At 41.1% G+C, this 12,257-nt stretch overlaps 2 protein-coding genes across 2 annotated transcripts in view; one reads left to right on the plus strand and one right to left on the minus strand.

The window, feature by feature from the left end:
- SNRPB (small nuclear ribonucleoprotein polypeptides B and B1) overlaps positions 1 to 12,257 on the minus strand; it is a 350,333-nt gene that overhangs the window by 102,226 nt on the left and 235,850 nt on the right. The gene's annotated exons all lie outside the window — the stretch shown is intronic.
- The window catches only part of TMC2 (transmembrane channel like 2), a 105,141-nt gene that overhangs the window by 28,496 nt on the left and 64,388 nt on the right, over positions 1 to 12,257 (plus strand). Inside the window, exon 4 of the mRNA XM_050806939.1 lies at positions 6,027 to 6,117. Within this exon, the coding sequence (XP_050662896.1) occupies positions 6,027 to 6,117 (91 nt within the window). The remainder of the gene's footprint in view (positions 1 to 6,026; positions 6,118 to 12,257) is intronic.

Genomic DNA, 12,257 nt, shown 5'->3' on the forward strand with positions numbered 1-12,257 from the left:
TGGCTAGACATAAAAAGCAATAGCAGTGAGTGGGGCAAACCTGAATTCACACCTCTGCCACATCTGGAGACTTTGGTTGGCTACTCAATCCCTCTCAGGCTCACTTCCTTCCTTTAACCTCTCTGAGCCTAATAATTCTCACTTGTAAAATGGGAATAATAACATCTACCTCACAGGTGTTCAAACAATTTCAAAATATTTTTATTAAGTGCCTAGCACATAATATGCAATTAACAAATAGTGATTACTGTTATTATTAAAGCTTGAACATCTTTTATGCCAGACACTATGCTGAGCCCTGAGAGATGAGGTTGGGGAACAAAGGTGAATCAGAGAAGCATGTGGACATCATCAATAATGATACACAGTAGGATGTGAAGTTGGCATAACAGCTTCTAGTGCCCATGAATCGGGGATATTTGCTTTAATCATAGAATTAATTAGGTCTGTCTCTCAGCTTTGTCCGAAGCCTAATGTCTAAGAAAACTACCCAAACTGCTTGCTTTCTTCAGAGTGATTAGAGGACTTCTGCTTCTAGGTAGATGGAGTAGAGACGCTTTTCCCTATTCTTCCCACTAAGTACGACGAAAACCCTGAATGTTACATTTAAAGCAAATATAAGAAGATTTGAAAAGGTAGAAAGAAGAAGGCAAACTGGCTAAGAACCTCAGGACCAAAGGGATGACCAGGGCACGGAGTTCCTTGGATTTTCTTTTTCACCTTTAAATCCCAGACTGCTATTGGAAAAGCTGGCAACCCAAAAACCCCAATGGATGCAGCCAAAAAAATGCCCCAAGAAAAACCTGCTATTTCTAGCCAAAGGGCCAAGAAAGAAACAGACTGGCAAGACAGAAAACTTTTGGACAATAACTGTTCTCCAGCCAAATACCACAGACAAAACAATGGCCCCCATTCCCAACCCTGGCAGCAAAGGCAAGTGGGGAAGCCTGGATACCCACCTTTGCCAGGCCAAAGCAAGGTGCCCCAATACCCCTAACCAGGGTGTGTCAGAGGAGGCTGAGTGGGAAGCAGGGACCTTCATCCCCAGCAGGTAGTAATGGTGCCTCCCTTTCCCCATGGTTTCGGTGAGGACCATGTGGGGAGTCTAGACTCTCACCACCGCCTGGAAGTAACCAGGCTTGAGTGGAGGCCCGGTGAGAAGCCTGAACCCCATCCCTGCTTAGCAGTGACAAGGAGCTTCTCCTCAGCCTGAGGTGTCAAAGGAGGCCAAATGAAGACTCTGGACTTTCACTCCCACCTGGAAGTAACCAGGCAACATCACCTTCAATTACCATAGCGGTGTCAGAGGAGGCCGGGTAAAACCTAAGATTTAGATCATATCTAGAGTCTTATAATATCCAAAATTCCAGGTTTCAATTAAAAATCACTCGCCATACCAAGATTCAGGAAGACCTCAAACTAAATGACAAAAGATGATCAACAGGTGTTAACACCAAGATGACAGAGATGTTAGAATTGTCTGACAAAGGTTTTATTTTATTTATTTTTATTTTTTATTTTTGTAGAGACAGGGTCTCACTGTATTGCTCAGGCTGGTCTTGAACTCTTGGGCTCAAGCAATCCTCCCACCTCAGCCTCCCAAGACACTGGAATCACAGACGTGAGCCACCACACCTTGCCCGACAAAGGTCTTAAAGCAACCATCATAAAAATGCTTCAACGAGCAATTGTGAACACATGAAACAAATGAACAAAACAGAAAGTCTCAGAAAAAAAAATAGAAATTATAAAGAGGAACAACTGGAAATTTTAGAAGTAAAAAAATACAATAACTGAAATGTTTAAAACTCAATGAGTGGGCTCAACAACAGAATGAAGAGAACAGAGTAAAAACTCAGTGAACTTGGAGATAGAACAAGAGAAATTACTCAGTCTAAACAATAAAGAGAAAATAGCCTGGAAAAAAAATGCACAGAACTTCAAGGATGTGTGGGACTATAATAAAAGACCTAACGTTAGTATCGTTGGAATTCCAGAAAAAGAGGGAAAAAAAGAGTGAGACTGAAAAAGTATTCAAGGAAATTATGGCTAAAGTGTCTCAGATTTGGCAAAACTTACAGATTGAAGAAGCAAAACAAATCCCAAACAGGATAAACCCAAAGCAAAGAAATTCATTCCAAGACACATCATAGTCAAACTTCTAACAACTTGTAGGCAGTCAGACAGAAACAAAATATTACCTACAGGGAAAAAAACACGATTATAATGACAATAAATTTCTTATCAGAAACCATGGAGGACAGAACAAAGTGACATAACAATTTTCAAGTGCTAAATGAAAAGAATTCTCAGCCCAGAATTCTATATTTACAGTGAAAATATCTTTTAAGAATAAAGGAGAAATCAAGACATTCTCAGATGAAGGAAAACTAAGAGAATTTGTCACCAGACTTACCCTATAAGAATGGCAACAAGAAGTTCTCTGAACAGAAAGAATATGATTTTTTTTTTTTACAAAAAAGGGGGAATTTTGGAACATCAGGAAGGAAGAAAGAACATGGTAGAAAAAAATATTGGAAAATGTCCCCTTGAGTTTTTAAAAATATATTTGACAGTTGAAGCAAAAATTATAACACCACATAAAGTAGTTCTCAATAAATGTAGAAGAAATGTTTAAGACAATTACATTATCAATGAGGAGGGTAAAAGGATATAAGGAGAAGCAAGGTTTCTACACTTCACTCTAACTAGTAAAATATTAGCGCCAGTAGACTTTGAAAGCTAAGTAGACTATATATAATATAATAAATAAGTATAACACCTAGAGCAACTACTAAAAAGCTATACAACAAACATACCCAAAGACTGGCTATATATAAAAAGGAATTAATAGTAAATGATGAAGGAGACACAGCTCTGAAAACAAAAGCATCCAGTCAAGAGGGGGGACCATGCTTTGGGATGAGGGGGGCAGTAAATCAATCAGCCTGCTTGTGGGGAGGGGCAATGGGGACTTCCCTGCAGAGAGGTACATCTCCTGCCAAGAGGGGGAACAGGGAGAAGATCCCATTTAGGAGGACATACAGCCCAGCTCTTGACCCTGGGGTTAGGAGCTGGACAGGCAGCCTCACTAGCATTGAGACACTGAAACATCCCAGTAAAGCCAGCCTCAAGGTTAGAATGCAACTTCACATGTATCAACTGTCCACACTTGTACCTTGGAGGCAGCAGGAACAGTGGGGTAGGTATTTTGTAGGAGCAGTGGTGACTGTAGCGATTGCAGCCAGACACACAGCTCCACAAGACCTTCTTCCATCTGCCCTAAGATGGATTTCATTCTTCCCCCACATGATTGGGTTTATCTAGTGGTGACTGATAAACTAGCTCTCTGAGGTGTGGGACAGGAGGAGGAGCCCTGGTCATAGTATTTGCTGATTTCCATGGTCTAAATACTCCCACCATGGCCAACTCAAAGCTACTAACAGTTTAACAACTGGTTGCCCAAGTTCCTGAAGATTTAACAATCTGTTCTCAAAGGCTGTCCTCACCAGGTCCAGCAACCACTTCAGAATATTTAATAGACAAATTGATTCATTTGTTTCTCATCCAACTTTACCAGGATGTTCATTCACTCACTCATTCAACATCCATGCATTCCACAAAGACCTGTCTAATGATGCCTTACTTACAATGGTTCAACTTATAATTTTTCAACTTCACAGTGGGTTTATTGGATATACCCCATCATAAGTTGAGGAGCATATGGGCTTATGATGGTTCAACTTATAATTTTTTTACTTAACAATGGCCTTTTTGGGGTATTACGTACATTTTCTTTCTTTCTTTTTCTTTTTTTTTTTTTTGAGACAGAGTCTCGCTCTGTTGCCCAGGCTGTCGCCCAGGCTGGAGTGCATGGCACAATCTCGGCTCACTATAAGCTCTGTCTCTCGGGTTCACATCATTCTCCTGCCTCAGCCTCCCGAGTAGCTGGGACTACAGGCGCCCGCCACCACGCCCAACTAATTTTTTTTCTCTTTTTCTATTTTTAGTAGAAACAGGGTTTCACCATGTTAGCCAGGATGGTCTCATCTCCTGACCTCGTGATCCACCCGCCTCGGCCTCCCAAAGTGCTGGGATTACAGGCATGAGCCACTGCACCCGGCTGTACATTTTCAGCTTATGATGTTTTCAACTCGCAATAAGTTTATTGGAACATAACCCCTTGTACATCAAGGGACATCTGTAATAATTTTATATTGCTATTGCAACAAATTACCACAGGTTAAGAGTTTAAAATACCACTCGTTAATTAGTGCACAGTTCTGTAGGTCAGAAGTCCAGCACGGCATGGCTGGATTCTCTGTTCAGGGTCTCATCACACCAAAATCACGGTATCAGTAGGACTGCAGTTCTCATCCAGGACTAAGATTCTCTTTTGAGCTCACCGACTGTTGGCAGAATTCATTTCCTTCTCATGCTTTTTATGTAGCCCCTCCAAAGGGGCCCCAGATACAGAGAGTCAATAATTTTCCTGCTTCACATTTGATAAAATCTAATATCCCTTCATGATAAAAGCCTCCAACAAACTAGGCATTGAAGGAACATACCTCAAAATAATAAAAGTTATCTATGAGAAACCCATAGTGAAATTCATAATGAATGGGCAAAAACTGGAATAATTTCCCTTAAGAACTGGAACAAGACAAGAATGCCCATTCTCACTTCTCCTATTCAACATAGTACTGGAAGTCTTAATCAGAGCAATCAGACAAAAGGAAAAAATGAAAGGCAAGAAAGAAGGAAATAAAAGAAAAGAAGTCAAATTATCTGTCTTTGCTGATTATATGATTCTCTACCTAGAAAACCCTAAAGACTCTGCCAAAAGGCTCCTGGAATTGATAAACGACTTCAGCAAAGTTTCAAGATACAAAATCAATGTACAAAAATCAAGAGCATTGGGGAGGCCCAGGCAGGTGGATCACAAGGTCAGGAGATCGCGACCATCCTGGCTAACATGGTGAAACCCCATCGCTACTAAAAATACAAAAATTAGCTGGGCATGGTGGCAGGCATCTATAGTCTCAGCTACTTGGGAGGCTGAGGCAGGAGAATGGCGTGAACCCGGGAGGTGGAGCTTGCAGTGAGCCAAGATCGCATCACTGCACTCCAGCCTGGGCGACAGAGCAAAAAAAAGAAAAAAAAAAAAAGAGAGGACAAGGAATATGAACAAACACTTCTCAAAAGAAGACATACAAGCCTCCAACAAACATATGAGAAAATTTTCATCACTAATCATCAGAAAAATGCAAATCAAAACCACAATGACACACCATCTTCCGCCAGTCAGAATAGCTATTATTAAAAAGTCAAAACATAACAGATGCTGGTGAGGGTGTGGGGGGAAAAAAAACACTTACGCATTGTTGGTGGGAATGTAAATTACTTCAGCCACCGTGGAAAGCAATTTGGAGATTTCTTAAGAGACTTCTCTTCTGTTTTTAAGGGCTCATGTTATTTTATTACACTGGGGCCATGCAGATGACCCAGAATAATCTCCTTATTTTAAAATCAATAATCTTGGCTGGGCATGGTGGTTCACACCTGTAATCCCAGCATTTTGGGAGCCAGAGGCAGGTGACTGCTTGAGCTCAGGAGTTCAAGAGCAGCCTGAGCAACACAGCGAGACCCTATCTCTAAAAATAAATAAACAAATAAAATAAAATCAGTAATCTTAATTACATCTTCAAAGTCCTTTTTGCCATGTAATATATTATATTCATGGGTGGAACACCAGCAAACGAAGGTCACAGGGGCCATAGTTCTGCCTCTACCATGCCTGTTATGTACCAAGCGCTCTTCTCAGCATTTGGGAAACTTCAGTGGATAAAACAGACAGAATGTCCTGCCTTAATGGAATTTATATTTTAACCAGAGGTATACAAAGACATAAGCCTTCGCACATATGTTTGAGCCTTCATAGTTCAGATTTCCTTTGGTTAGGTGCTAACTGAATTCCTGTGTTTTTGTTTGTTAGTTAGTTTGTTTGTTTTCTTTTTTCTAAACAGGGAGGCCCAGGAATTTGTGGAGAAGTATGAAGGTGCCTTGGGAAAGGGGAAAGGCAAGCGACTGTATGCCTACCAGATGCTGATGGCCAAGGTGTGTGGGGTGGAGGCAGTAAATCTGTGGGGAGGGCTTGCTCAGCTTTGGAATCTGGGGACCAACTCAGGCACCTGCCCAGCTTTGCCATTTGTGTCCAGCTGCCCCCAGAATCCTGGGTGTGAAGGCCACCTGACCATTCTGATCCATCTAGGAATGGAAACCAATCGTATCCTGCCAATTTCTCCATACTTACTGTGAGGGCTTCAATACATTTGAGACTTGTTTTCTCTCCAGTGAATACACTTAGAGAACGAATGATGTTAAAACCACTGGGATTTTATTTTCCAAACCCCAAATCAGGAGAGGTCGAGTTGGTAGAGACCCAGGAGGGCTGTGGCATGATCAGGGTCACATGGATGATAAACAGTGATGTCCCCAGAGGGATGGGGGGCAACTCTGTTTTGTTGAGTTGTATCATAATCTGGGCATCTGATTTAAGTTAGGACAATGTTTCGTGTTGGATATTTAATGTGAGACTTACTGAAGTATCTTTCCTTTACCTACTGATTTGAAAAACTACCATTCTCATTCACTTAATTCTTGTACAGAGCCTGTTTCAGGGCTTTTATTCTGAACAATCATTTGATGTCATTACCTCAACTCTTAATTTTGATGCCTGGTAGTTCTAGGTTCCCCTTTTTACGTTTGATTTTTTGTTGGTTTGTTTTTAGAAACAGAGTCTCACTCTGCCACTAAGGCTGGAGTGCAGCATCACCACTCCAGCCTTAGTGGCAGCCTTGAACTCCTTGGCTCAAGAGCTCACTGCAGCTTTGAACTCCTGGACTCAAGAGATCCTCCAGCCTCAGCCTCAGCCTCCTGAGTAGCTAGGACTACAGGAGCACCCCACCACACCCTGATAAAACTTTGGGTTTTTTTTTTTAATGTCTTGGCTGTCTTGCCTATTTTTCTACATGCATTTAAAAAAATCCCTTTGCCAAGTTCCACCATAGTGTATTGAGATTTTGGTTGGAATTTCTTTTAATCCTGTATTTAATTTGGGACTTCCTTATCTATACAATGTTTAGTCTTCACATCTAGAATACCATACATTTCTCAAGGCTATATTATATCCTTAAGCAAAGTTTGTCATTTTCTCCCTATAGATCTTTACCATGTTTTATTTCTGCACATTTGCTTTTGCAAATGAGATCATTTTTCAATTATTTAATAACTAGTTATTGGTAGTATGTAAGAAAGCTACAATTTGTGTGCTAATTTTATATCTGGTTCTCTTATGGTACTCTCTTATTAATTCTAATCTTTTTCATCTGATTATGTTCATAAAGATGTTTTTGTTGGGTTCTCCTAAATGTGGCATCTCATTCCTATCCTAAAATGTGGGCTAGCAATCCTAAAACAGTAACAATTGATCACGGTGATCATAGTTCTCTTTGTCTTTGCATCACTTCAATGAGAATGACTCTAATGATTTTCACACTAAGCTGGTGGGAGTTGTTGGCTTGAAATAGATTTTCTTTGTCACCATAAAAAATTATTGTCTAGTTATTGTTTAGTAAGACTTCCACTTCATTGGAAATAGATAATTAGGTTTTATTAAACACTTTTTCCTTTATGTTATTAATTTTTTTATTTCTGGGATAACCTCAGTCATGGTACATTACTTCTAACTCCACGTTTGATTTTCCAATATTTTATTTATGATTTTTACATATATTTTCATAAGATTGATCTGAATTTGTGTGTGTTTGTACACAAGTGTATGCATGTGCAGTATCTTGGCAGAATTTAACATTAGGACTGCACTTGCTTTACAATTGTAAATGAATAGCATTACCTCCTCTTTATGCTGTAAATCAGTTTTGGGAGCATGATAATACACTTTTTGTTAATTTTAAAGATGATACCCTTACAATAGTAGAGATCAAGAGCCATTTTTATAGAATACCTTGAAATTTTTTTTCAAGTATTCAGTGTATTGATGTACTCAAGTTTTAACTTTTTCTTAGGACCATTTCAATAATTCATATTCTTCCTGAAACTTGATCATTTCATTCAAATTTTCATATGTGTTAACAGAAAGTCACATATAGTAGCCCCATCATTTTTGTAATTACTTTTTGTATCTGTTGGGTTTGAATCTTTTTCCTTTTTTTTTTTTTCCCTCTGTTGCCCAGGCTAGAGTGCAGTGGCATGATCTCGGCTCAACCTCTGCCTCCCAGGTTCAAGCGATTCTCCTGTCTCAGCCTCCCAAGTAGCTGGGATTATGGGCATGCACCACCATATCCAGCTAATTTTTGTATTTTTAGTAGATATAGTGTTTCACCATGTCGGACAGGCTGGTCTCGAACTCCTGACCTCAGGTGATCCTCCTGCCTTGGCCTCCCAAAGTGCTGGGATTACAGGTGTGAGCCACTGTGCACAGCCTGAATCTTTCTTATTCCTAATATTATTTTTTCTCCTTTTCCAGTTATACTTGCCAGACAACTCTCTATGGGTGATTTTATTAATTTTGTCTAGAGACTATTTACCACTTACCAACTGCACACTCACATCTTATTTTTTCCAATGAAGAATGTGCTCTTCAAGTATATTTTTTTCTAGATTTTTACTGTGACAAACAATGCTTCAATAAACACTTTTATACATTTATCTTGGATCTGTGTGTTTTTTTAAATCACAACAAGACAATCCCTCAAATAGTCCTGCTAGTTCAAAAGTGTGCATATTTTAACTTTTACTTCACATTTTTCAAACTATTTCCCCCAATTTGTAGCAAATCATACTCACAGGAACAAAGTGGGAGAATGGCTTATCTTCACTAGTTACGAATGTTACATCTTTTTAACTTTGTGCTAATCTAATGGGTAAAAAATAGGTTATTATTCTTTCGTTAATTTGTATTCACTGCTTTTTTTTATTGCAGTAAGAACACTTGAGATTTACCTTTTTAACTAATTAAGTACACAATACTGTGTTGTTAAGTATAAACATTGTGTCGTACAGCAGATCTCTAGACAAATACATCTTTGATAAATGATTCTGTTCAACCACATTTCTGTTCACACAGTTCTAGCTTCCCCCTTAGGAAAAGGATTGCCTCTCCCCACCCCCATCCTCCATATTTACTTTTCCACATTATTTTTAGCTCTTTGCTGCTTTCTCTTTGCAATCTCAGATATTTATCGGGTTCATTCTCAATATCATTGAATCCGTTTTCCTCTGTGTCAATTATAGTCTTTATTTTGTCTAATGTTTTCTTCATTCGATTACTAAGCTCTTAGCTTCCTTGTAATCCTTCCATATCTCATCTGTATTCCTTTCAAATTGGTATCCTTTACTTTAGAAGCCATATTTCTTGCATCCTGTTAGGATGGCTGAACTGCTCTCTAGAATTTATGTCTCTATCTTGGAGGAAATGTTTTCCACAGATATCAAAGACTGGCGTTCCTTTTTCCCTGTTCTGCAATAATATTTCCCAGGCCTCACTGGTTGTTTTCATTTTCATCACCCAGATCCTGATTTCATTGACAGGACATGTAGCTTGCTTATGTCTTGCTCCACCATGACTTGAAATTTTTTTCCTATATATAGCTGGAGGGCAAGACAGCATGACAACTAACAACCCATCCTAGGACCAGCAGCAACCACTTCACACAGCCCTGAGAAAGGGGCTTGGAATCTTCTGCCATGCCCCAGCCCAGTTTTCTGACTTTTACAACCAATGTAGGATAAGAGAATTTGTGCCAGAGCATCTCCCAGGCCTCTGTCTGCCTCTGCTCCAGTTCCGGGGTCTCACTTTTCAGTCCGAGATACCCATAGCCTTGAGGGGCTGTCAGGTGGTTGCCAAGGAACCGACCAGCAGGCTGTGCCTCCAGGGGCCTCACTTGGCAATGTTCATTACCCCTGCTGGTCCTCAGCCTTGCAAGCCTATATTTTATACTGATTTTATCAGCACCCTGACAGGGGATCCATCTTTCGGGGGATGACTCACATTAATAAAGCTTATGAGACTGCTACATGAAACCAGATGCTGGATTATTGACTTACAAGAAGAAATAAATGATGCAAGATGGAAAATTTGAAGTCCACAGCAGCCATGCCTTTTATTTTCGATAGCTGAGTTATACAAGAAGCTAAACCATCATGCCAATTCCTATCTGTGAATTTGCAATGAAAGTCACTGCCATAGAAACCAAAATACTCAGGGCAAATGCTCTCTTTATAGGCAGACCTACATAGGAAGCCAAATAGCCAAAGAGTATTTTTGGGTTTGGGAGGTTTTCTTTTTTTTTTTTTTGAGAGGGAGTCTCGCTCTGTCGCCCAGGCTGGAGTACAGTGGCGCAATCCCGGCGCATGGCAACCTCCGCCTCCTGGGTCAAGTGATTCCCCTGCCTCAGCCTCCTGAGTAGCTGGAATTACAGGTGCCTGCCACCACGCCCAGCTAAGTATTGTATTTTTAGTAGAGACAGGGTTTGACCATGTTGGACAGGCTGGTGTTGAACTCTTGCCCTCAGGTGATCCACCAGCCTTGGCCTCCCAAAGTGCTGAGATTACAGGCATGAGCCACTGCCCCCAGCCTGTATTTATTTTTAGTAGAGACAGGGTTTCACTATGTTAGCCAGGCTGGTTTCAAACTCATGACCTCAAGTGATCCACCTGCCTTGGCCTCCCAAAAAGCTGGGATTACAGGCATGAGCCACCACACCCAGCCCAGAGTATTTTTGAACACAGACTCAGAGCTAGGGAGGGTGGATGAAGCAATGAGACTGGGCTGCCCAGTGTCTGTGTTCTGCCAATCACCATATCCCCTATCTCTTTGCCACTGCTATCAACCAGTCTGCTCGTAGGCTTCTCTTCTCTTTTGCATCTGGGACCATTTCCCACTTCTGAGAGCTGGTTCCCTCCTTTATACAATCATTCAATCAGGAGATGGTCAAAACCATATCTGGAAAACCAGGTCTGGAAGGCTGTCTGATGGTTCACAAAATTTTTGATGGATGCGGTGGCTCATGGCTGAAATCCTAACACTTTGGGAGGCTGAAGGCAGAAGGATCACCTGAGCCCAGGAGTTTGAGACCAGCCCGGGCCACATGGTAAGACCTTGTCTCTACAAAAAATAAAAAAATTAGCTGCATGTGGTGGCTACTCAGAAGGCTGAGGCAAGAAGATCTCTTGACCCCAGGAAGTCAAAGCTGCAGTGAGCCATGTTTGTGCCACTGCACTCACGGCCTGGGCAACAGAGTGAGACCACGTCTGAAAAGAGAAACATTTCCCTTTCATCTTCTGATGACTTTATTTTTTGTCCCTTCTTTTCACAGGTGCGGACTTTAGTGACTTTACAGGGGAAAATCTCATGTCCTCCATGAACAAGTTCTGAGGAGACCTTTTAATAATAGGAACTGGGCCAGGCACAGTGACTCACGCCTGTAATCCCGACACTTTGGGAGGTTGAGGCAGGCAGATTACTTGAGATCAGGAGTTCAAGACCAGCCTGGCCAACATGGTGAAACCCCATCTCTACTAAAAATACAAAAACTAGCCAGGCATGGTGGCACACACCTGTAATCCCAGCTACTCAGGAGGCTGAGGCAGGAGAATAGCTTGAACCCGAGAGGTGGAGGTTGCAGTGAACTGAGATTGTGCCACTGCACTCCAGCCTGGGCAACAGAGTGAGACTCAGTCTCAAAATAACAATAATAATGATGATGATGATAATAATAATAATAATAATAATGGGAAGTGATCTTAGGATCTGCTCTCTACTACCTCTTATGCTTTCTACGAGTATTTCTACCTCAGCTTTCTAAGAGTATTTGTTTTATTCCAAATGGATTTTTTTCCAGAGTGTGGGGTTGGTGGAGAGCAGCCCCTTGGAGAGTTGACAAAACAACACCCAGCCATAGAAAGACAGCTGATCAGGTTTCTGTTTGGTACACAGTCTGGGTGTCGAGCTGGGAACAGACCACAGGAGGGGGCAACATGCCTTTCTGACTCTTTTCAGAAAAGCGAGGCTGTTGTTTCCCCAGGAGAAGAATGTTCAGTCATGGGTTGAGATCTCCTTATCAGTTGCACCACCCTTGCAATTTTGCGACAGTTCCTATCAGAGAGAGGCACTTGGCTGTCTGCCAGACATGCGTCTGAGAGTTGTCCGGAGTTCCTTTCTCCTTTGAATTTTT

This window comes from Macaca thibetana, chromosome 10 (assembly GCF_024542745.1).
Source record: "Macaca thibetana thibetana isolate TM-01 chromosome 10, ASM2454274v1, whole genome shotgun sequence".
Classification (NCBI taxonomy): Eukaryota; Metazoa; Chordata; class Mammalia; order Primates; family Cercopithecidae; genus Macaca; species Macaca thibetana.